We start from the raw sequence: 25,966 nt of genomic DNA on the forward strand, positions 1-25,966 counted from the left end.
TGTATATATCTGGCCACTACATATTGTGCCACTTGCTAATGTATTCCAACCACTCACTAATAGCACAAAGATCTGGAAAGTCAATTTGTTGTATTTACTATCTTTGGTGGTTAATGCCCTTGAATAGCTTCACAAGCTGATGTGCTGCACCATACTTCTGTTGCCATCTGTGTACGCACACTAAAGTACTTCATCATTGTATACAAAATGTGACAGGGTCTGTACGTAATGTTACACAAGATTTAAAAAGACTATCATTTGGGAGAAAAGCTATACTGGCTTTAAACAATAAATATAACAGTAGCAGAAGACGGACTAGATGACAAGATGACATTTTGTAGTTTCACTTAGACAATTGTTAGCAACCTCCTTTTTTAAAACCTGTCAAACCCTCAACAAAAAGATAATGATTATAAAATAAAGGAGGTCGTCACTATGCAAGCTATTGATGCAATGTATGCTGTGATTTGCAGATTGAATATTACATTTTTCCCACTTTTGAACAGCAGTTTCAGTAATAATTGCAAATAAAAGGTGAAAGCCTGGTTCCTACTTCTTCAACTAGCTTGTTAATATTAAAACACAGAAGAGTTTCTTGGAAGAAGGTAGATAGAATTTTGCATATTGCGTGAGTTGTATTGAGCCCCTACCAACATACAATGTCAGTGACTCGCTAGTGAAGGCCAAGAAAGAGGTAAAAAATTGTGAATATTGAACTTACATTCATCAGGTGACCAAAAACACGACTCCAAAAGAATGCCAATGTTGCTCCCCGTCTGCTGGATGTATAAATTGGCAACTTTTTGCTAACACATAAGCCATTACAACTTAAGTTGATATTAAAGTGCGGCAGGCCCAGCAAACACACACAGGTGATTTCAGTGACTGTGGTAATCAAGCACCTCTGGTCAGGTTGAAGCTGGGTGGATCTATGCTTAGTGGAGCTATGCTGGGTGGTGTCAACAGGTGAAACACAACTAACATGTGGAGAGGAAGCTATCAATCATAGTCTGTAAACACCCACACAGTAGAAGAGGGCTAATGAGGCAAGTATACAAACCCCCACCCTCTGTATGAATTTCAATAACTTTGGCGACCCCATAACTTTATACCTATCGTGCCATCAGGTCCAAAACTTTGGTTTATGAACACCTTCAACACCAGACATTCTCATGCTAATACGCTAAATCACATTAGCGATAATTAACAACATTGCTATTGTGAGCGTGTTAGCATGGTGGCATTAGCAGCTCACACAGCTGTTAGTGTGGCTAGACTAGTGTGTTTGGGGATTAAGTGCAAGTCAAAATCCCCCTTACAAAACCCATAACATAATCAAAGCTAGCAGCAGAATACGGGCAAATGTATAAAGTATGATCTGTTGAAGATCTCTATGATTTATTTTAAAGTGGCTCTTCACAAGCATTAGACCAATGCAGCTTTAAACACAGATGCATTGGTTAAAGACCAGAGTATGCTTGATACAAATAAGTTTATTCAAAGATTTGTCCGACCATGTGTGAAGGCAAAAGTGTCAATAGCTGCAACGGACACACTAGTACAAAGGGTGAAAGCCGATGTAGCCGTTTTTCCTGCTTACTTGATTTTTACAAAAAGTTACAAAAACGATTAGATACAACTCTGGATTCTGAATGTTGAAAACGTGTGTGTGTGATTGTGTGTGTATGTTCAGACACTGTGTTAAGCTCTAGTCTTTGCATAGCCAGAACTATCTCCACAGCGCTGTTTCAATGGCATCCGGTGAGTCTTCTGACGATCCGCCAATCACCTCAGTAGAAATACCTTTAGTCTGATCATGGGCATTTTTGGCAATATAAAAATAAAAGCTAAAATTAAAGGTATGGCCTGATTATTGGTTACTTTTGAATCTATAAACTATATTATTTTCTCATTTGATTACTACATTTACATTCTCTCCATCTAGTTTTACATTTCTAAACAGAAACAGGTGTTTCTTGCACCTAGTGCCGGGCGAAGTACTCTACGTGACTACTTCTCATACCCGTTCCAAAAATAGAGAGGGAAAGGGGTTAAATTTAGTTCATGTCATTTTATTTTTGGATTTGATGACTCTGGGTTACCTCTGGGTTGTGAGTGGTGTACAGTTGCCCTGGCTGCTGAATACAACTTGAGAAGCAGTAGCTCTGCACATTAGGGCAGTAATCGGAGAAGAAATAACTATCTAGATGACGCTGTATGTAAAGTGAGTATTTTGTATTATCGTTTGGACATTTTTGCACACCTTCCAAAGCTGTTCCTTTATTCTGTTCTTCAGGTTGGGTTAATCATTAGCAAATACCTCAATGTGGTTTCAAAAAATGTCAAAAACAGTGAAACAGGTGGTTTAAAAAAAAACAGCTGGCAAAATGAACCGTTGCTGACCTTTTAAACAGGGTGGTCACATGGTCAAAAGATGATCATCAGTTAATCCTCGCCAATTACTCTGATATGCCCCTTGGGTGCCGAAGGCAGCATGTACTGAGTAGATTCTGCTGCAGCACGCATTTCTGGACACAAGCAACTGAGGAGTGAGAAGTTTCAAACAAGAGTCCATGCAGGAGTGAGGGGCAAAAAAGCTGAAGGGAGAAGGGTGAAAGGAGGGTGAGGGGTCCTCACTGGATTTTATCCCCTTACCAGAGGCACTTTGCAGAGTGTTGGCCCTGCAGCAATGCTGAAGCCATCTGTGGGTTTTCTCAGCAGAGGCCACGTAAAACAAGACGTGTGCTGAGGTTTGACCTTTCACGGTCCTAACTATAATATTATCATAAGACGAGGGGTCAGATTGCACTCGTCCCTGTGGTGGGATTCAGTGTCCATATGAAAAGGCGATGAGTGAAAACCTCATGTGGCTATAGGTATTCCTGTTATCCAAGTTTGGTCAAATCACAGTCAGTGTTTCTGTAACGACAAAACCAAACTTTTTCCAATGACATCCCTTGCTCAGGTAACACCACTTCTCATTACATAAGGCCTATTTAAAATAATTAAGAAATGATATAAATGCTAAAAAAAAAAATCATGCTTAGAGAGTTTAAACTCTGCCAGTCCTCTTTTTTTATTTGTAGAGCGAAGCCTAATTTAATTTGTTTCCCACAGGAAACCTCAATCAACACTGAACACCAGAATGATGGCGTAAAAGACTAATGTCTTTAGGAAGTGGCAACACCACAAGTTAGCGCAGTGTCAAGGATTTGTTCAACTTTGTGGCTGAAATTACAGTGCAAATCTCTGAAGCATTTAATGCAGCCAGGGATAATATACAACTATCTGTCAATACTAAAGGGCGAGCAGCTGGCACTAATTGGGGGAAAAGAATTATGGGTAGTAGCTGGCAGTGTACATCTCTGGCTTGGAGCTCGCCAATACCCATTCCAATGGTGCCACAATGAGGCTCAGGGGTAGTAGGATACTCTGGCTATTGGACAGAAGTCAAGTTAGGGAGAGATATCCCTCTGTGGGTCCCAGAATGCTGTGTTAATCCATGAAAATGCAAATTATAAAATAAATACATTTTCAAAGCTAAATTTGAAAATTGGCTTTGAAAATTCAAACAGTTGCCAAGAGCATATCTTCAAATGAACTAGTCAATGTCTCAATTTTGTTGCATGTCCTGGCGCATTGTTATTAAGTTACAGTACTTAGGTTGAAATAGGAGTTCTTTGTTGCCAGGAATCTGCAGACAAAGTTAAATAGGTTTACTGTAGTTGCGTTATTAATTGTGACCGATGCATTGTCTTTTCTCTACATCTGCAAATTATAGGGCAAGCTTTTCCAGTTCTTTGGAAAAAATGATGGAAATGTTTGGCTATTAGTACATTCATATTGTGAGTAAAACACTGAAGTCTGGTCCTCAACTATTGGCCACTAACTGACAGCGTTTTAGGTTTATTGCTCTAACAGTCATACAACAGTCGATGCTGAGACAACATTACCTGTTTACATTCCTCATCAAGACTGTTTGAGTCAGTCAAATGATTATAACCTGCATCCCTCCACAGAGCAGCTAACCCCTTTTCTTTTGCTGCCGTGTGAAAATTAGGTCACTTTCTAAACTGAGATTATCTGCCATCAGAGATCAATCATAATAGTTTGGATTCAGCAATTCAGTGTAAAATTAAATGCATGTAATACATTGCAAAAAGGATAAACTAAATAAAAATGGACAATTCAAGGTTCACATGACTTAAATGCTTTATCAGTGCACAAAACGAGGAAAAATTATTTGATTTTTATGTTCTGTTTGTAACAAAATTGGACATCATTTACAGAGTATCTTACATTGAGAATAACCAGCTGCGTTAAAATGAGGCGGCAGTTTCATAGATATTGCACAGCTGTGATTATTTGATTCAGGTGTCTTCTTCTTACAGCTCTAAAGGCCTCAGCAGAGCTTTAGCTTCCTGGTCTGTAGAAGGAATGTCCGACAGGTGTTGGAGAAATGGTCGACCGTGGATGCAGGTCTGGTTGCTCTCACCGAGCTGCTGATCCATCCGTCGAAGGGTTTCCTCCACATCTTCCCTGGATAAATTTGTAGGTAACTGACGAGCAAGTCTTACTGCTTCACCCTGCGAGGTAAAAGATACAATTTAGATATCTAATAGAGCGAAGAGTTTATCCACTGCTAATCTTCATTCATAGCGTCTCTCACTTGCAGGTAGTTTGTGACTTTAAGTGGCCGGCACTCTTGCACTGTCCGGGCCTCCCTGTGAAGAACTGCTGTCAGGATCTCCCTGAGGTCCTCCACACCGAGGAAAGGCACGCAGTCTGCCATGGCTGTCACTTCCAGATGTCTCTCTGCTGACGTGAGGCCTGGCCAAAGCAAGCAGAAAACAAGGATTAATATACTCCAGACGCTACTACTATCTCCAGGAAAGAATAATAAATAAATATTGTGGTTTACGGCTGGACTGATGACCAAGTCAAACAAGCGAAGGGCCAAATGGAGTGTTAAATGACTAATAGAAGCCCCAGCAGACTGGAAGGAAGTTGTCTTGTAGGGTGAAAGAATGATAGCTGCTTATTTCATGAGGAAATACTGCAAATCATGTGCAATTTATATTTCTGACACACAACTTTGGATGCAAAATGAACTCAGAATTGTATGAAAAAAAACCTGGAGAAGTAGAGGCAGGTATAATATTTATTAAATATTTCTGTGCTGGTTGTGTTGCCTGTGTAACACTGCATAGTCCAGTGAATTTGCTTTTAAAAATGTATGCAGAGCAATAACTGACAGAAACACGTCAACTTATTGTAATACAAGTTTTGAAAAAAAAAGAAAATTACCAATTTTAGACAATCCTAGCTGGAGGATAGGATACGCAGCAGAGTTTATGGAAAAGAAACCACATTACATGTGCCGCTACTTTGCACCCCACTCCCATGCACACCAACCGAGGCTGGCAGTGCCAAATGAAAATTCCTTGAATTTCTTAAAGGGCAGCCATTCTCATCACCTGCACACTGGGGTACAAACCCACTGTGAGACCACTCAGTCAGGCAGAGAGCCAATGTCAACCGAGGTGAACCATTCCGGCAACAAAAACAACCAACGCTCACAGGACACTGTACCCTTTGCAAGCGAACAAGGAAATAATGTCACAAAAATGGTGAAGAAGCTGACGAAAACAAGTTATTCTGTTTTATTCTTCCATTATATTTATAACTTACTCACCCTTACTGATGACTTCAGTTATTAGAGTATATACACATGATTAAACTACACTGATGTATACTGTAATTATCAGAACAATCTATCTATCAATTTAAGGACCACAAGTGTGATCTCCCTGAAAAAAAACTATGCTCAGTTTAAACATAATTATGCTTTCTGATCAGATATTTGCATTATATATTATAATAGCTGCATAATACTAACTTGTTGTTTTCAGTTACCAGATTTTTGGATTATGGCTAATTTCTTAGTGTATTAAATGTTAAAATATGTGATCAGTTCAAAGATAACAAAACTTGAATAAAGATGCTATGGTCAATGTACATAATATATTAAGTAGTCAGAATGTGTTATTATTTACACTTGATCCATTATAAAAGAAAACTCTTTTAATTACATAAAAACATTCTTGGTTGTTTGGGCCTCATGATGTAGAACTTTCATGATGGACAAATTTGTTGAAGGAATGGGAATATTTAGTTGTATCCACAACTTCTCTGACACACAGAAACTCTGTCAGAAATAATTGCCTGTAATCCAGTTACTCTGGACTGTGTGTTTGACATTTCTAAATGACTGGTGAACTCTGACATTAAATGATGGCAAATGGCTCAAACATTTTGTTAATAAAACTAGACGATCTAGGAGATCTTTAAAAACACCATGAATCAACAATAAAGAAAGAAAGGCCTGTTTCCTGATTGATTAGCTGTGTTTTTTGTAATCAGGTTCAGAGGGACACAATTGGCAAATGACTGTCCAATCATATTATACTGCCTCATACAACAGCGCAGCACTCAGAATATGTATCTACAATGTACCTGGAGTGAGTTTGATTTTAAACCCATTAGCCACAAGCCTGGGATCAGAGAAGAGGGCCCCTCCGTTTAGCTCAGGGCTTTGTTTCTCCATGTTGCACAAAGCCTCAGTATATTCAGCCCCCCCTAGACTTCTATAAAAAAAGAGAGACAAGGAGATGTTTAACATACAACAACTGTGTGTTTCTGGAAATTAGAAAAGCCCTAATAGAAACCAAGAATTAGGATTTGTTTATCTTAAACGTAGTCTCAAGCATGTATGTATGTAAAGAAATTGGATGAGCGTGCAGTTTTCCACAGGGTTGGCATTTTGCTGGTAAGAAGTGAGTGATACGTTACCCATCTGTTAACTGTATAGGGTTCTGGAGACTCACTGCTGGAAGTATATTATTCTCTAGGAGTCTCTTAAACAGCAAGGTCTCCTCCACTCGAAATGGGTTTAACAACATGAGCCTCTGACCGTATAAAATGACCCAGGCGCTCTGAGAGGCCAGTCGGTTTACAAGACGGAGGCCCCGTGGCACTGCGCTGCTCTGGGATGAAAGGCGCTGAAGCTGCAGCCGAAGGGCAGCTACGCTGCAGGGAAGGAGCTGCGAAGGCTTAGGTGCAGGATTCCTCGTCTTCTTTTGGGGCTGTGCAGAGAAGAGCTGGTCCAGCAGCTGCTGGTTGGACAGTGGGGCCTTGCGTTTCTGGCCCTGTGCTTGGCCCCTTGGGTTGCTCACACTCGTCTCTCTGGGGCCTTCAGCTGAGGCCAACTTGGTCCTTTGGTCGTGGTGTTCCATGTGTTTTTTTGCCTTCTCCTCATACCTGCAGAGTTCAACCAAGTGTCTTAGAGTTACAACAGTAGTGGCAACCCTTTAAAAAATATTACAAGTTGCCTTTACAGCATGCACGGATTTGGATATTTGTATTGCAAAAACATGCCCAGGCACCTAGGTTAAAGTAAGCCTATATTAAAGGGTCACCCAATCTATTTTAGACGTGAAGTTTCGTTTACTCATCACGAGGAGTACGCCTCAATCTGCGAAAAAATTAAATGTCTTCTGTGGCTCTGAAGAGAGCTCTCTGAAGATTCAGAGATAATAACCCAAATACCTGTCTCTTGTCAGTCCCTCCGATTTATGAAAGTGCAATACTTTATTGTCTAGGTTATGTATCGTATTTGTTTCAAAAGCATTTAAACGACTACACTTCAAAATGTAGCTAAGATCTGCTTCATACTCAAATTTGCAATTTCAAATGCTGTTGAAACAGCAGTAATATGTAACCTGGGCATCTAAGTCCACCTAAATAAGTGGTACAGAACTCTAACACGTCTGGCAAATCTTTCTTTATATACAATGTTTTTCCCGTTGATAACTTGCTTGTATGTTTAATTTCTCCTGTATAGCCCAGCGGCTAAGCAGCCATCTGTTCTTGTATACAAAAACAGTTTGCCAACTCGTGTTTCCATAGATCTTCATATGTTAGGCATTAGGGCTTACACGTCAGCACCCCATTATTCGAAGAACCTGTTTCGTGAACTTGTGCAAGTGTAATTCCTAGAAGTGATGTGCCACTTAACAGTGGCGGTGAAAGGAGCCAAGTGCTTGCCACATCTTGTTTCATGTTGAAGACAGCAGTACGGCACGGCAGGATTCTAAACAGATGTCTTTTTCCATACGCTCTGCCATACCTTATATGAGGCCCCAGCTACTGCTGATGCACATTATCCAACTTTGCAATTACTTTAAATTGGTATGCAGTAATCTAACATAATTGGGTTGAAGCCCCTTCAGGGCTGTGTAATGGTAAATGTTATTCTATGATACTACTTGCTGAGTAGCTCAGTGGATAGAGATCGGTAGGTAGCACAGTATGTCATTTATTTTACTGACATTTCCGTGCATCTGGACCATTCTAGAAGTTACTAATGACTGTGTGACCAAGTTCACCTCTTATGCTATTTCATAATTGGTTTTGATCAAATCAATCAATTGCTCAATTTAAGAGCTGTGTGCTGTGCTCTTAGACCTGCTAATAGAACCATTTTGTAAATGTTTTTTGTACCTGGATCTTACACTCGAGTCAGAAGCAAATTCACATCTTGAGGCTAGAGAATGACACACTACACCAAAATGGCACATCTGATTCTGAGAGGTATATTTTGTTTGTTTGTTTGTTTTTCAAATAACTCCTCCCCTGTCTCACCATCATTAATGTAGATCCTTTGACTCTTAGGGCGCGAGGTTTGAAAACAAACACCCATTACCTCCATCTGTTCTGTGCCAAATCTGTTCTTGACTGGCCAACTATGTGTCACTCCTCATACCAGCTGTGAAGTAGGTGTAGGTGAGATTTTAAATGGACAGACAGACTGGAACCTGAACCTGATAACAGGACATTTAGATATAAACCATATCATAGTGTCTCTATGAATGTCTCCGTTTAAGGATGTTTGTAGGTATGGGAGATTAAAACAATTGCAATATTATATCAGATTAGTAATTAATAAAATCTGCCACAAATGTGATACATGGGAGACACGTGTATTCTTTGGTTAGATGGCATACTTTGGAAATAGAAGATATTTCACCATAAGTGATACCTGTTGTAGTGCGGTTAATGTCATCTACCTAAACCCCGTTTTAGACGCTGTAAATTAGAAACACAGCTCATATCAACAAAATTTCCAGACTAGGTAGTACACATGCAAATGACAGGTCAGACTCCCCCCCACCCCCTCCCTCTGCCTTGCAAATAACAAGAAATGGAAACAACTGCTAGGAAAGGTGAAGGTCTGGAAACTCACTTCTTACGGTCTTCCTCCCTCAGATTTTTCCACCTCTCGTGAACGGCGTCGCTGATATCCTGCAGGCTGGCTGAGGGTTTCTCCCTGAGGACCTGTACTCTGGCCTCCTTCTCGAACAAGGCGGCGGGAGACAGCGGTGCCCTCGTGGCACGGTTGCTGATCAGGTCGTAGGCCGTCAGCGCAGCCCGCTTCTCTGTTATGGCGTTGAGCATCTTTTTGTTTGAGCTGCTCTGACTCTTGATCTCATCGGTGTCAAAATGACTGCTCTTTGAAGGTTGATGGATTTTGACGGGCTGCAGGGGCTCTCGCGATACAGGGTCGGTCAAAGCCGTCCCCCGGCTCCAGTCTTCAGCTGATATCTGTTTTTTGTTTGAGTTTGCGGCTGACACAGCATTGTCCTCTAGTCTCTCTGCTGAACCCGTTCCTGCTATCTTAGGGCAGCTCTGAGCGGTCTCATCGTCATAGAGAAGCCCGGCTGGGAACTGGTTGACAAACCAGTCCTCTGCTACGGAGGATGAAGAGCTGCCGTTTGAGGCCCGGCGGTCTAGTGAAGCATCAGTGCTTATTGCTGTTGACAGAGCAGAGTCACCGTGTTCAGGTGCATTGTTGAGGAAGTTGGTGAGACTGTCATCCCTCTCTACACTTTGTTCATCGTCCGGTCGTGAAGCATCAGTCTCCAAAGTACTAGGTGTTGATGGGGATGTCTCATGGCTGAGCTGTTTCTCAGCTGGGGGGTCACCATCGGACCGATAGCCATAGAGAGAAACCAGCAATGCATCTACTGCAGTCAGCACAGCGTCCTAAATTTCAGACAGATCACAGACGGTAAAAAAAAAGTATTGACGATATACAAAATGTATTAACCAATCAAATCTGGTAGGCTAGGATCTTGGTCTCTTCCCATAATAAAGACTTGAATTGCGTCTGACAAAATTCTACCCGAATATATACAACCTTGTTATGAAGAAGAACCTGGGTCTTGTCCGGCGTCAGATTGACATCGACTGTGGATGGTGGAACCGTAATTTTAAGCATGGCGGTGGGATAGCGGTTTCGGACTGGGTCATCCGGATACTGGGCAGTGTAGTGTTGACGTAGCAACTGATGATCGACCACACAGTCCAACCAGGATAAAGTGTTCAGGTAAACAAGACATAAAAGAAAAAAGAATTGGATGTAAAAAGTTTTCGTTGTATGAATTGTGTTGTATCGAGTTATCCAGAATGACTCTACCTTCATTATATCCTTTTGGTGGACAGGCCGGTTGTTGACAAATATAAATGTTTTGTCAGGGTTAGATGAGCTTGTAGAAGAGTAGTCCGCTCCGGGTTTTGGAAAAAAGCCTTCTAAAACAATCTGAATAAAATACAAAGCAATGATAATATTAAACAGAAAAGCCCAAAGCAGGAATTGTGCATAAACTAGGAAAATATGACACAAAAAAATTAAAATAATGGTTGTAAAAAAAGGCTGAATTTGACATTTCTAAAATGAGACCTTAGGGCTTTTGCAAAAATGTTCAAACTGACATGCTCAGCAGCTGGCTGGCACGGGGGCATAACAGTGTAACTACTTGAAACCTGGAGGTTACATAAACTTTACCATCATTACACTTCCAATGAAGACGGCACGGTTGATCCATTCTGCTGACAGTACAGCTGCACAGCTGGGATTGAAGCCATTAATTCTGGTTGTGTGCAAGCAAACAGGCACTCGTCAAAGCATACCGTAGATACGCTGTCACGGTATAATGAGGACGAGAGGTAGAGCTACATTCCTCAAGAAGCTCACTACACTCATCTCATCAACCTCTTTAAATTTTTATGTCTGATTATCAACGTGCTTTTCACAAATTTGGAAACAACCAAGAAAGACAGGCAGTGCGACGCCTGAGTTTGTGGGTTCCTCTCAACATGCAGGCTCCACTATGAACATGTCGTACACCATTACCTTTCACCTAGAATCATGCCAGAGGCAGTTCCCATAAGATGAAATTGATGACTCGACCTAAAACTGAACAATTACACTTAAAACTCCATTATTAATATAAGCTAGTAAGAAATTATGGAAAGCTATTAATGTTCTACAGATTGTAGGCGGTGTAGCTATGCTTTTTTTCCCCACATGGCCTTGGGCTCATTATTAGCAGCAACGCACGCTAATGAAGTTAATAAATGAACTGCTGTTTCAGGTCGGGGCACATGTGCTTCTCTCTATTTCTGCTCATTAGGGTCACTTTATGAGAGCACGAATGGCACCTCTGGCCCCAAAGGGCCGCGGCTATGTGTAGTCCTGCAGCCAAAAAGCGAGTGTCAACTTTTTGTTCTGCAGAGGAACAGCTCTTACAACTCTCCCGGAGCGAGGGCCCCGGTGACATTGTCAACCTGGTTCCCTTGATCACTAAACTTTGGTGTCGGGGACAAAAAGGCGAAAAGTGCTAAAGGGAGTAAGAGGGAAAAGGTGAAAGGTCGTTCTCATAACTGGGCACCAAAGTGCAGCAGCAAAATAACAACAACAAAGAGGAAAATGAGAGAGAAACAGGGTGAAAAGGGCTGCTCCATATCTGTCAGACTAGATTAGTTGGCAGCCTAGCAGCAGGTACGAGCCACATGACACCTACCGTGACCAAGCAGAAAGTTACCGCTCGCCAATAATTCAATTACCATCAGCACAGCAAAGCTTAGCTAACGAAAATCACTCACTCTTCATCAGGAAAGAACTCAAGAGAAAAGGGCAAGGGAATAGTTGGCCAGCCACCAACTGACCACATTTGCTGGCTTCAGACCAGGCGTCCATGATGAGGATATTAGCTCACGGTCCCGTATGCATGCTCTCATTTGCTCTGCAAAGAGTATCAATCTTAACCAGGCATTTAATGAAATAATGACAGCTACAATTAGATGTTCCTAAAGCAAGTAAAACAAATAAGACATTGAGTCATCATAATTTATTTCCAATGCAATTCAATATATTTCAAACTTGTTTCCAAGTGTTTTTCATGTTAAGCACTAGTGTCACACAATGTCAAAGACACTGACTTAAAGAACATTCAACCACATGTCAATATACCTAATTCAATTTGAATGTTGACTGATAATGACATGCAATTTTAAGATGGACTTGTTGACAATGACCTTCTTTAAGGGGGCAGGTGTGTGCCATAACTGCCATAATGGTCCCACATTGAAGGGCAAAGGCACATGGGAGCCACACTATGAGAGCAGAAAGTGCAAGTTGTGTACACAAGGAGGTGGGAGTGTTAGCATGCAGCTCTGGGCCAGCTAATGCAATCCTTGTAGTCTCTTCAAATTCATGACATCAATTTTTTCAAAGGAGACTATGTTCAACTGAGCAATGGTCCATATGACAATCAGACAGGGTTAACTATATCAAAGGAAAAAACATCGAAAACAAAGTCTCTCCAGTTGTTCTTAAATCTACAGGCAGGGCTCGACAATCAGGGCTGCAAGGTTGGCAACCATTTTCTAAACAATTGCATCCAATTCTTGGCCTTTGGTTGCTGTCAGTGGCAACTACTTTTTAACATTTAAAAAAAATAGCCACAGCAAACAGGAAAGGTTGCACCCTAGAATATATATATATAGTTTTTCTATATATTTGTTGCATTAGTGACGTTTAAATATTTGAGCCACATGATGTGGTGTTACAAAACATATTTTCAGTATCGGCAACCAAAAGCTGACACCTGCTTGCCAGCCTTGTAAGCACTTTTAAAAGTTGAGCCCTGCTAGGCCACTTACATTCTTTTTTTGTCTTGACTTACACGCAGGCTTGACTTAATTGAACTACTGTCAATTATCTGCATCGACTTATATAGTTATGGTTGGTGATTTCAACGTCCATGTTGACATCCTCCAGGACAGTAGTGCTATCGAGTTATCTTGCATGCTATTAGCTGTGGACAAACCCAACATTTTGACCACACACGAAAAGGGTCACACTCTTGACCTTGTTATCACAAAGGTCTCAATATGTCTAGCGTACCAAATCATGACAACAACTTTGCCACTTTTTTTACAGACAAAATTCAAAAAAGCAGGCAAGCTGTCAGTGTCTCTGTACCAGGCAAAGGGTCCATGTCATCCATGCTTCCTCTTAAAACCAATTCTATCTGCATGACACAATTTGATCCCATAGGCCATAACACCCGGGAGGAGATTGTGTTACGTTTAAGTTCTTCCTCCTGCAGCCTCAACATTCTTTGTACGAGCTTTCTGAAGAATGTTTTTAATTGCATGGCACCAGACCCCCTAGATATAGTCAATACCCCTCTTTCCTCAGGCCATTTCCCCACTAGATAATTGTTTTGTTTTTTCCAATCTGGATTCTGACCACATCACCACTCAAAGACTGCTCTAATGAAAGTCCTAAAATACATCAGACCACAGCAAAGTCTCTGCCTCAGTACTGCTGGATGTCAGTGCTTCTACAGGGCGGCTGTGGCGTAGTGGAGAGCAAGGTAGTTCTCCATTCAGAGGATCGGTGGTTCAATACCCGGCTTCGGCAGTCCTTGGGCAAGACACTTAACCCCAAGTTGCTCCCGAAGGCTTGCCATCGGTGTGGACTGGATGTTGTATGAATGTTAGTTAGAGTCTGATGGTGGCACCTTGCATGGTAGCCTGTCATCAGTGTGTGAATGGGTGAATGATATGTAATGATATGTAATATACTACTGATTGTAAGTCGCTTTGGATAAAAGCGTCTGCTAAATGACCGTAATGTAATGTAATGTAATGCTTCATTTGACACAGTCAACCATAACGTACCTCTGGACATACGGCCAAACTGTGTCGTACTCTCTCTCTCACAGTTTCAACTTCTCTGAATCCTATTTTAGAGACTATTTTGTGTCCGTTGATCCTAACAAATCTGAACAAACAGCAATCACTTGTGGAGTTCCCCAAGGGTCCATTCTTGGTCCAGCTCTATTCAACATCTAGCTTGCATCTTGGGAAACAATAAAATATCCTACCATAATTATGCCGATGACACACAGATTTACATAACTATAAACCCAGATTATTATCAACCAATATAGTCACTGAATAGGTGCCTTGAACAAATCAATTATTGGATGTGCTTTAAGATCATCTGGCACAGGCTTGCTCACCTTCACCTGTCCCAGAACAAAAGCAGAAGCAGCTTTCAGTTTTTGAGCACCACAGATCTGGAATAAACTTCCAGAACACTTGAGATCTGCCCAAACTTTTGTTCTTTTAAATTGAAGCTTTAAACTTTTCTGTTTGCCACTGTTTTTCCAGAGGTAATTTAAAGATGTTCGATTGTTATACTTCTGTACCTCTTAAATCCTTAAAATCTACCTTATTTCTACTGTTTATTCAATTTTTTTCTCTGTTTTATGACTTGTCTTTTTTTGTAAAGCACCTTAGATACTTTGTGTCTGAAATGTGCTATATAAATCAACTTGCTTTGCCTTGATATCAAACTGACTTATCTAAAATATGAATGATTTTAAGTAATGCACATACATGCATTTCTGCCAGCAACGTTGTGAAAACCAAAAGAAAACTGTAGTTTTGTACATTTTCTCTCTCATCTCTGCATATTTCCCCTTAACTAACCTCTGGTTGCTCTTGGTGATGGTGGCAAGGTAGCAGGTTGGCAACGGTGCTGGCCCCCAGAGTAGCAAGGAGGGCACTTCTGTGATCGGCCACCATGGCCTTCTGCCAAACCACCACCTGCAACAATATGACACCAGTCAACTTCCATGAGTCCACATCACGCAAATCACACTGCATACGCACGTGTCAAGTTAGTAACACACATTTTGTTTTGGTCAAGTGATTCAGCAAGAGAAAGACAAAAAAACAGCAAAGAAGCAGATGTCAAATGTAGGGAAGGGAGCATAAAGATATGGAAGAGTCATTATTGCCAATGTAAAAAGGATATGTACAATAAAAATGAACCATTCCATTATTTCTAATCAAGAAGAACTGTTAATTATCTGGCATTATCTAAACGTCAAACCCAAGTTGCCACATGCCACAAATACTTGTAGATATATTGCTGTGAAAACAGTTAAGTCGACACGCTGCAATACTAAATCTCAAGAACTCTAAAAATGACAATGTTGGCTCAAAAACATTTAGTTCATACTGTGATTTTGTTCAGGGACCGGTGAAACTACCGTACATTTAAAAGAGTCATAAACTTAAGTCATTTTAAGAATTATGTTGGATCAGAAATGATCTTAGGTACACAATATGTTGACACCCACCACGTATGTGCTAGTAGTTTGTGTCCACCAGTGAATGTATTTCCCGGGTGTTGATTTCTAAAAGTATGCACTCTGTTTGCAGGGCATGTCTCGGCTATTAAATACGCAATTTGGCCCATGTAAATGGAACACTCCTGTAAACAGTTCTTGAAGAAGCTGTGAAACACGACACGGGCCAAATAGCAGAGTTGGAGATAAAGGATAGGGGCAACTGAGTGCTGATTGAACAAAAATGGCTTCACTACCTTCCTCTGACCACCTCTAAACTGATTTCTATGAACATGTGGCCCCTCCGTGACCCACACCACCTATACACTTCTGTGTTCAAACTGGCTTCAGCCTGAAACTGAATCCGGGGTTAAGTCCGCAGCTGTGTTCAGCAACTTACTCAGGTGTCATAATCAGCCAAATCAGAGCTCACAGTCAGCAATATTTGGGTTTGGAGCACCTGACAGTTACGCTTAGCTGTGGTGGGGAAGGGCACAAGGGATGGAAATGTCTAATTGCTAAATAATTCCACTGCTGATTATTCTAGGGTTATGCAATGGAACGACTGAAAATAACTGGCTTTTTTATTGTGCATTGCAAAAGTCTACAACCCTGTGCAACCCAGGGGACAGGTGATAAAAAGTGAACAAAACTGGTTAAAAACATGCTACAAAACAAAATTGCTGACTTTGCTCTTGCAACAAAAACATGCAACCTCCATTTAACTGATGACAATTACTGACTGATGATTAAGTTGAAGATAAATGATAAAAACTAAAGTAGCACTGTTTTGATATGCGTGTTGGTTATATTTTGTTAAACTTCCATTGTCAACTACCTCACCTTCACACAACAATCAAGTACGTCATTTGACTGTTTCTATTTGGTAATGGACATTAACAAACATGCTTTAAAGCAATATACACATTACTTTGCAGACACTATAAATGCAAACTGTAAAAGTTGCAAGAGTCAAATATTTTTTCAATGGAAAGGAAAATCATGATCAATTATTAATATTTTTTGTGGAGTCAGGTGAGTGTTTGGAATGATATACAGGCAGACATGTTAAGGGCTCTGACTCAGCAGATCTCAACCAAACCTTTCAAAAGAGGGGACCTTTAAGCCACACCTAAATGCCATATCAGTACATTGGTTACATACCAAATAGCCCTTTTCATACATGTAATTTTCCCAGAGGTAAACATACTTTATCCGTAAGTGTATTTAAGAAATACTAGTGCAAAAAGTATTGAAAGTTTATCTATTTTGATAATCAATTAATAATTTCAGTCATTTGTCTAATAAAATGCCATACATTTTCTGGTTCCATCTACTCCAATGTCAGGATTTAAGGCTTTCACCAAGTGTTATATCACTATTTTTTAGAGTTATGAATATGGGTCGGACAAAACAAGGCCTTTTTTTTTTTAGATGTCAGGTTGATCTCTGGAATATTGTGTGGGGGAATTTCCCCCAAATTTCACAACAGATTGGATTAATCAGTAATAAAAATAATTGTTAGCAGGAGCCAAAATAAGTAAATGTAATAAACTGTATTCAGGTAGGGTTGTATGTTTTGAGGACAATTAAAACAGTTCTTATGACTCCTATTATTGCTCCTTAATAGCTACAGGTATATTCTGTTGCGGGCATGACATTTCAAGACATGACTGAACTTTCTCAAGCTGAGCCAATAAAAAACTCACTAACCTTTCTATCAGGTTAGACAATCCGTCCTCGACTGGCTCGATAAAAGATTTGTGTGTTCCTCAAGTGCTTCTACAAGCCAAATAAGTATTTTCCATCACACGAAACGATTTCATAGCTCAAAGACTCGTATTAGCACTGACAACAGAACAACAGGAGGCTGGAGACAATTACTGTCTTCAAGAAGGTATTTGATAAATAATTGACCTAACAAGCTCCTGAATATCCTTTTATAACCTTCTGTAAAAGTTATTTTACAAGTTTGACACAGAATTTACATTATCATGAGTGAAATTTAGACAGGGAATTTGGTGCAGGTGTATGACAGGGTGGGATTACAGTTTTTTTGTATTTTTTTATATCATTGTTAGACTGAGTTATTTAAACTGAGTTATATGTTAACTAAATCGATCAATACAAATATATTTTTAAAAGCATTAATCTCCATACGTAACATTTTTATTTAATGTAGAGTCAATAGTTACTCCTTTCATATTATTATTAAATCGTTATTTTGCTGGAAGCAACCATATTTTAGAAAGTGCTTTATAAATATAATTTATTACTAGTAGTAGTAGCTCCAGATGATGCAGTAGTAGTAGTAATAGTAGTAGTAGTAGTAGTAGTAGTAGTAGTAGTAATATCAAAATGTTGAGGACCAATGAATATCATGGAATCAAGCTAACCTTTCTTCCCTCTTAGATCTAAATGATGTTCCTATGTGTATCAATAATCTTACATAATACGTAATCTCACATGTAAGTGCTTTTACACATTGTCAATGTCATCGCTTAAGTTCGCCACACATACAACACTATACTGTGAATACATGGCATTTTAACAAAAACTGAGGGTGATGTTGGCTCATTTGAAGACAAATGAGGACATCTAGTGGATGCTCTGCATGGAGGACATGCTGTCTGAGCAGGGATTTAACCCTTATGCATCACTTGTGTCACCATTGTTGATTTTAATAATATATATTATGCATACATTTGGATGCTGCTGATTGAAAGCTGTCTGTTACATCTGGCATTAACTGAAATTGTCAGAATACGTTTCCCTTCACTACTTGAAATCTGAAAAGGCAGAAGGAGTTACTGACCTTATTGTGAATGAGTGTGAGCCTCAAGTCCGGTTTTATAATGGCGTAGGCCATCAGCAGGTCCTGTATTTTCTTCAGTTCCTCCTTGCACTTCTTGGTAGAGGAGTAGTATTGCCGTCTCACTGGAATGTTCTTGAAAAGCTTGAGTGCACTCACTGTTGTGCCTATAAAACACAAAGAGCAGAGGTGTGCAAAAGATTTTGACATAAAATTTCCTTTTTGGGCAACAAGGCTAAAGAGTCAGGTCGACAGATCTAACTAGTGACTGGTAAAAGTGTGTGTTATTCTGAAACTTTTCATGATCAACAACAATATTACCTCGACAAGGAAGATTTTCCTTGTCAATCTTTTTACTGTTTTTCCAAGATATTCATAAACAGTATAATCCAACTACATAATGAATCACATTCATAGTACAGCAGATAATGTGCTTGCTAGTCGAGTCAAACAATATGCAAATTGCTGTCTAAATCTCTCAGTGACATGGCAATGCATTTCAAGTTAAGCGGTATCATTTTTTTAACTGCTGTCAAAGTTTCTCTATCTGTGACTACAGCTTAAATGGTTCACGTTACCATTTCATTATATAAAGCAGTCTACACTTTTTGTTGCTCACTATAAGACTGATTCAATTATTTATGCCTTGCCTTGACCTAAGTGAGACGGCTTCTGAGAGACAATCCCCCCTGTGAAGTTAAGCGTGTACTGGGTGCTGATGTCATCCTCCTCTGTCTTTGTGATGACAGCGACCTAAAAGGAAAGAGTACAATAAAACATCAGGAAATGTTTCCTTAGTTTTGCTATTAGCTCATTGCATGTACACAACCTACAGATCAATATGTATAACTTCCAATAATTCCGTCCCATTCGCCTTTTCTTTCTTTTGATCTGACCGTAATTTAATATCACTTTAATACTTTTCACCTCGGCCATAGAACAGATGGAGCCCAGCGCCTCTCCTCTGAAGCCGTATGTCTCCAGTCGCTCCAGGTCCTCATTGCTACAGATCTTTGAAGTGAAGTGTGTCACGGCCATAACAGGAGTATCTTCAGCTTTGATTCCATGGCCGTTGTCACGCACTTCTATTCGGTCCAAACCGTAGTTCTCCTGCAATACATTTTATAATACTGTAGTCTGCGGGTGCAAAATCAGTACTATGACTTGTGAGGATTTAAAGCACAAAACTTGCAGAAGAAAAATATAGATATTCTCTATTCATGTCTTTATAGCAGTGTGTGGTTTTATACCATGCTTTATGCTGATATTTTACATTATCCATTACAACCACAATAGAGCTACTTAATAGGAAAGAAAACACCAATTGACAAAGGTAATTAAAAAAATCCAAATTCCTGAGTTGACAACAGAGATGCACTCATGCATATAGCAGGCATCAACAGCTCTATTGAGACAAATCCTACTATAATCGACCCTACTTAGAATTCATCGTTTACTAATCAATCATATTTTCAAAAAAAAAATTTCCTTGTTCCAAAGTCATTTAGAGATTCTACCAGTTTAACGTCAATGTTCGAAGACCCAGCATCCAGGGAATTTTCCATCAGTTCTTTCACAACGTTCACTACAGAGGTGATGACCTGGGAGCTGGACAACAGCCGAACAGTATCCGGAGGCAGCTGCTTCATGATTTAAGGTACCTGTTGGAGAGTAAAGTCTGTTTTTAGTTTGATCCTTTTGAGTGTTGTTGAGTCACAACAACATGACATGAGAATTGAAAGAAACTTGAAAATTGTCAAGATTTAAGTGACATCTGTGGTTTCACATGCTACAAAACACTTCCATGAACCAGAATTTCATTACTAAATTATGGAAAACACATTCAAACACATTCAGGGCCCCTCTTAGGACTACATAAATTGATAAGAAAAGATAGTTTAACACTGCACATGATTGTTGTTATTGTTGATGTTTTCAGATGGGTTCAAATGTGTCTCTGACCCCAAAGGTATTGCTCAAACACCTAAGTCATGATAAACCAGCCTCATTCATGTCAACAAATGCATGCATGGGTGCAAGCCTGTGAACAGGTGACAACTGTGCAATTACATTTGCAGCACACTTGAAATCAAAATGTATCATGCTAGGAAGCATAGCCTAACACATTATGCGAGACCAACAGATGCATCAAAAATACTGATTTATTGCTGCAGTCACCTGACAGAAATACTTTACCTTTACCTATTGACGTTATATTAGATTTTGCAAGGGACGTACTGTACAATTGCCAGTTTACAGAAAAACTCTAGTTATCTTATTTTAGTCAAGACACAATTTAGTCCAAAACAATCAAATATAATAGAGGAACGTAATGTCAACTTAACACCATAGTAAAATGGGTTTTACTCATTGTTAGGTTAACCTTACTGCGGTTTACACTAGCTCACTTAACTGCTGTGAGTTGCTTAGACTCGTTAGTTAGCAATTAAAAACCCACTCTCTTATAAACTCAAACACACTCCTATCGAGCTTAATGACAATGTGAATAAACAGCTAAATATTAGTTGGATACTCACCTGGACGAGTCCTTTTGACTGCAAACCCTGTTGAATCGATCCATAAACAACACACATGAGCCACACAGCGGAAGCGACCTGATTCCCGCCCCCTTCCTTGAGCGTTGATTGGTTAGAAGTGACATAGAGGGCGGGTTCTGTAATAAGTGGGTCATTTCTACCCTGAGTTTAGACTAAAAGGTATGATTTATTTTGGTAAGGGTAATTAGAAAACTATCTTTTGGTTTGATGTCATGCCAAAACCAAACGCAAGACAGACTCCAATTTACCTTTACTTCAGGCTCATGTAATCGAAACGTGTACATAACCATCTGCTTCGTGTAACGTAATGGTGTCGAGGCACAGCCTTAGAAAAAAAATGTAGGGCATCAATACCCAGATATAGTTCGGAGCCACGACTACTTCCGCTCAGGTCAGTCTAACGACGTGCTGTCTGCGCTTGGGACCTGCACACATCAACAAGGACATAAACATTTCTCTCCATAGCAGATTGTTTCTATACCTACCTCCACTGCTCGCTACTTCTCGTAAGTTCGCAACGCTGGGTGCATGAATGATTAATGTTTAATGCTTTTAACCACATAACGCGTCTCACTGTTTCTTGACGTACTGAAGCTGAACAACTTGGTTTAGAATAGTGGTGGTTTGGTCTGGGCTATGTGCTGGAGACCAAGACATGTCCAAGGCAAGGGACGTCTCGTGTTTACACACCTAGATACTTGGCAAGGCAAGTTAGACATATATTATACAAAAGTATAGTTAACATCAAGTTACATTAGGTCGATAAGAAGTTGTATCAGCTTGATTGTGTGTATCTGTGTAACTAAAGGATATGTAAGCAGTTTGTTTTGCTATTGCTACAAAAAGTCATCAACGAATAATAGACTAAATCAGTAATATTTGTGTGCAACTTTTGTCAAATATTGTCTAAAATGTAATATTCTTTCCAGTTGTCTTGTCATTCCTGTCGTTGCAGATACATGTTTTCTTACAAGCATTTGTCTAATGCTGTTAGGGCTAACGTGATGTTAGACTGAGACTCACATGTGGTCTAAAGCCAATAAGAGTCTTGTCATTCATAGTGGCGTGTGTGTGTGTGTGTATATATAATATATATTTATTTAAACAAATACCAGATGTCAAAATCTAATCTGGCTGGCAGAACAGTAACATTGCCTCTTGAATGATGGCATGCACCAAGCTTTGTTGGGAATGTGGAAGAAATGCATCATAGACTTTAATAACTGCAACGTTGCAAGTCTGTTCTTTAATCCAGCCTGGCAGCTTAAAGTCTGAGGGTAGAGTTCAATACGATTGCACAGTGTGTTTTGTTATCACATTTAGACTTGCAGGGAGGTCAAAGTGCTACAATGGCATTTAGATAGTATCATTTGTGGCTTCAAATAAAGCTATACCATTTAGGACATTTTAAATGATGCACTTATGCTGTTTCTGCAGGTAGATCATTTACAGAGTATATTTGCTATTTTCAGGGCTGCTTAAAATTGGTACAGGATTGTGGTATTCAGAGCCTAAATAACATTTATAGTTTGCATAATGTCAAAGTCTGATTAATTGATATTGCCACACATCATTTATCTAACACACAACTCTTAAAGAACTAGGACAAGACAATGGGAAAAGAGTTAAGTTTATTCTGAAGTAAAGAAAATGTTTTAACCCCAATGATGATTAAGACAGCCAATGCTGAAAGTTTACTATTAACAATATAACTACTTCTACTTTACTATTTACATTATTCCTTCTTCAAGAAGTAGGTAATGGGGGAGAAACAAACAAATACAAATTTGGCACAGAAATTTGATTTGTGACCAAATGTATGTATTTTCTGTTCCCAGACCAGAATGAATGTGGGTGTGGCACACAGTGAGGTGAACCCAAATACTCGGGTCATGAACAGTCGAGGGATCTGGCTGACCTATGCGCTTGGTGTCGGAATACTTCACATTGTGCTCTTGAGCATACCCTTCTTCAGTGTACCATTGGTGTGGACTCTAACTAATGTTATACACAACTTTGTAAGTAACATTCTCACACTGTCACTGCTGCTCACCACGTCAAACCAAAAAGACAGGCCGTTAAGTTTAATGTCTTATTGCTCCCCAAAAGAATAATCGTTTTGATTTTAGGGTGTTTTTGATAACATTTTTTGAATACAACAAAGTTAGTTGTAGCCACACAAGACAAATTAATCTTGCATGCATGCTCAGCCGACCAGCCTGGTGTCTGTTACCTTGTCTGCTTTTTAAGATATGCTCTATCCTTTGGGGAGTCCTTGTGGCAGCCTGACTCGTGACATAATATGCTAATTTCCCTACTCCACATTAGGTCTGTGGACATAAACTGACCTTTCATTGTTACATGGCTGGCCTCAAATAAAGAAACAAAGTCGATGTGTGTGTGACATCATGAAGTAGTGCGAGCTCGAAGCAGTTTACAAGGATTGCGTGTCACAGCCAATACGGAAGGCTATTAACGGTAACGGTTAAGGTCAACTATAGCCTTTTGTTTCCCACACAATACAACTGCAGTGTGCTGATTATGCCTTGGCCATATGTCAGCATTTTAGTTGTATTTCTTTTCCCTCTGTAATGCAGGTTTTCCATTTAAAGCTTCATTCTTGTTATTTGGACAAAGAGGCACACAAATGGAAATGCATTGTCATTGCTAAAATAGCTTACTAGGCAATAAATCTACATCATCCCATCCTTTTTTGTCTCTGCAATGTGTATTTATTATTGTTATTTTATTGTTTTTTATTGTTTTAATTCTTTGTAAGACAACAGGAAAGTAAAATGCTTTGCAAATAGTACAAAATAATTATATTTGCAAAAAAAGAAAAATAATCTCTTTTTACACTTTTTCAACATCTCCTTCGCCCTGGTCTGACAGTTGACCCTGGGATAAATTAGTACCTTTTCACATACCTATTGTCAATCCTGGGTTAATCTTAGCCCAGGGCATTTCTACTAGCCCCGAGTTCAATTTCCGTTGAAACACTCAACTAATGTTAACATTCTAGAATGATGCATGATTACTCTTAAAACAGATTGGGCAACCAAAATGTAATGAAATGATATTGTGTACTTTAGCCCTGTTTCACACCGGCAACTTTTAACCCCCGTGCTTAGTCGATTTTCAGGGTGAACTCGAGGCTAACCCTGCTCCAGAGCACGGCCAGCAAGCCCTAGGCTAAAGTTGGTTAGCCTCTTTTGGAATGTGCCAGGATTGTGTCAGTGCGAAAGCTTTTTTAGCCCCCATCCTTGGACTAAGACAGCTTTCACAGTGACACAAAGCAGTGCAGTGAGAAAAGCCCTTTAGATAAATGGTCCCCTCTTTTACATATATACACTATACTATACTATACTAAGGTATAATGGGAAAAACAAGATGAAAACAGAAAGGACTTAATCAGACTGCAAGCACTGCTCTACTGGCTGTGTTTTTGTCTCTACAGGGAATGTATGTCTTTATGCATGCGGTGAAAGGCACACCCTTTGAGACCCCTGACCAAGGAAAAGCCCGACTTCTCACACATTGGGAACAGCTCGACTACGGCGTGCAGTTCACGTCATCTAGAAAGTTCTTCACCATCTCCCCAATCATTCTGTAGGTATTAGATATCATCTAATTCTGTCTTTGCACTGATGTGGACATAGTTACAGGAAACATTTTATAGTTTGGTAATTCCCACTCATTACTAGAAATAAAACAAAGCATTTCATCATCTTCATCGCTAAAGATGTTGATCACGACAACAGCATTTACTTTTGTGGAACAAAAGGGAAACCGAAATGCTAAAATGTTCCTAAATATACAGGCAATTGTTCTTCACTCCCTTTGTTTTGTCTTACTGCCTATTTCTTCTATTAAGGGATGTCATGGTTTAGTTTTTTTAACTAACCCGTCTTGTTTTGCAGATACTTCCTGGCAAGTTTCTACACAAAGTATGACACAACGCACTTCGTCATAAACACTGCCTCGCTTTTAAGCGTTCTGATCCCCAAGCTGCCACAACTACACGGAGTAAGAATTTTCGGCATCAACAAGTATTAATTTATTGTGAATGCTGTGGCCCACAGCAACAGAAGTTGAAATGTCAGTGTAATCCGTACTGCCGACGTGTGTACAGTTTGTGTGAACGTCACTGTCGTCGTTTAGGTTTATCAGGTTTAAGATGAAATGTTTAAAATAAACAGGAGTAGGTTTGTAGATGACAGGATGCCATATGCATTACTAACGTATGTGAATATTTAACGATGTATTTTTGGCCTGCATAGACCTGGGCTGGCCCGGGAATCAGTGAGGCTTTTGGTTGACTTTTGTTTGTTTCTTTGCCCTCAATTCACATGGCAACACAAATTGTGAGTATGAGTCTGTTTCTTGCCACAGAGACGTCCCTGACTGTATTTTTCAAAGATGTTTACTTCGTAAGGGTAGGGGCCTGTGGCTCATTGTTTATTGGTACACTCTCATTTTGCAATGGGTGTCAAACTTATTCACGCTGAGTGAAGAATAGAATCATACTCTTTATTTGCACAATTTCCTTGGTATGTGAATCTTTTCTCGTTTGTAACTCAATCAAACAGGGCAGGCTGTCTCATTGTACAGTTTTATTTTTTTTTGTGAATGTTATGTCCTGTATGTTAAAGAAAAAGTCACGTGTTTAGAAATGAGACAAATTATTGTTGTCTGGTTAAGTGTTTACTGAGGGAGGTCTACAGTATCTCTGTGATCAACTTGCATTCATGTAGCTGCTCTATTTTAGATTTACTTTTTGCTATCATCAAGGCAGCTAGTCCTGCTTTGTTTGTCCATAGCTCTTGATTTGTCCTGTTCTTAATCTTATTAAAAGGTTTGTGCCCTCTAAGTGTTTCATCTCTTACTGTTGTGCATAAGCATGTTTCCCGATGATTAGGGAATTTTAGGAATGTAATGAGATTTTGTGTAATCTCCACAGAAGACAAGTCAATTATTTTGAGGATTCTCTCAGATTATCAGGGAACACACATGGTTTACTTCTAAAGATGAATATAGAACATTTA

At 39.7% G+C, this 25,966-nt stretch overlaps 2 protein-coding genes across 4 annotated transcripts; one reads left to right on the plus strand and one right to left on the minus strand.

The window, feature by feature from the left end:
- Positions 1-4,200: 4,200 nt before the first annotated feature.
- On the minus strand, positions 4,201-20,985 carry pms1 (PMS1 homolog 1, mismatch repair system component). 2 transcript variants are annotated; one of them, XM_054615148.1, is made up of 13 exons: positions 20,901-20,985; positions 19,881-20,024; positions 19,291-19,473; positions 19,014-19,116; positions 18,367-18,530; positions 14,908-15,024; positions 10,538-10,660; positions 10,259-10,405; positions 9,305-10,104; positions 6,853-7,320; positions 6,517-6,647; positions 4,670-4,830; positions 4,201-4,586 (listed from the first exon to the last, which is right to left on the minus strand). In XM_054615148.1, the coding sequence occupies exons 2-13, from the start codon at positions 20,010-20,012 to the stop codon at positions 4,386-4,388; spliced, it is 2,730 nt and encodes a 909-aa protein (XP_054471123.1). In that variant the 5' UTR covers positions 20,013-20,024; positions 20,901-20,985; the 3' UTR covers positions 4,201-4,385. The 2 variants fall into 2 exon arrangements, with proteins under 2 accessions (XP_054471123.1, XP_054471124.1); XM_054615149.1 differs by lacking the exon at positions 20,901-20,985 and adding an exon at positions 20,560-20,626.
- Positions 20,986-21,090: 105 nt separating this feature from the next.
- ormdl1 (ORMDL sphingolipid biosynthesis regulator 1) lies at positions 21,091-25,943 on the plus strand. 2 transcript variants are annotated; one of them, XM_054614859.1, is made up of 4 exons: positions 21,091-21,427; positions 22,760-22,939; positions 24,379-24,530; positions 24,842-25,943. In XM_054614859.1, exons 2-4 carry the CDS (start codon positions 22,766-22,768, stop codon positions 24,975-24,977), a joined length of 462 nt encoding a protein of 153 aa, XP_054470834.1. In that variant the 5' UTR covers positions 21,091-21,427; positions 22,760-22,765; the 3' UTR covers positions 24,978-25,943. The 2 variants fall into 2 exon arrangements, with proteins under 2 accessions (XP_054470834.1, XP_054470835.1); XM_054614860.1 differs by having other exon boundaries at positions 24,379-24,534; positions 24,842-24,929.
- Positions 25,944-25,966: the final 23 nt, after the last annotated feature.

Source organism: Anoplopoma fimbria, chromosome 16 (genome assembly GCF_027596085.1).
Source record: "Anoplopoma fimbria isolate UVic2021 breed Golden Eagle Sablefish chromosome 16, Afim_UVic_2022, whole genome shotgun sequence".
NCBI lineage: Eukaryota > Metazoa > Chordata > Actinopteri > Perciformes > Anoplopomatidae > Anoplopoma > Anoplopoma fimbria.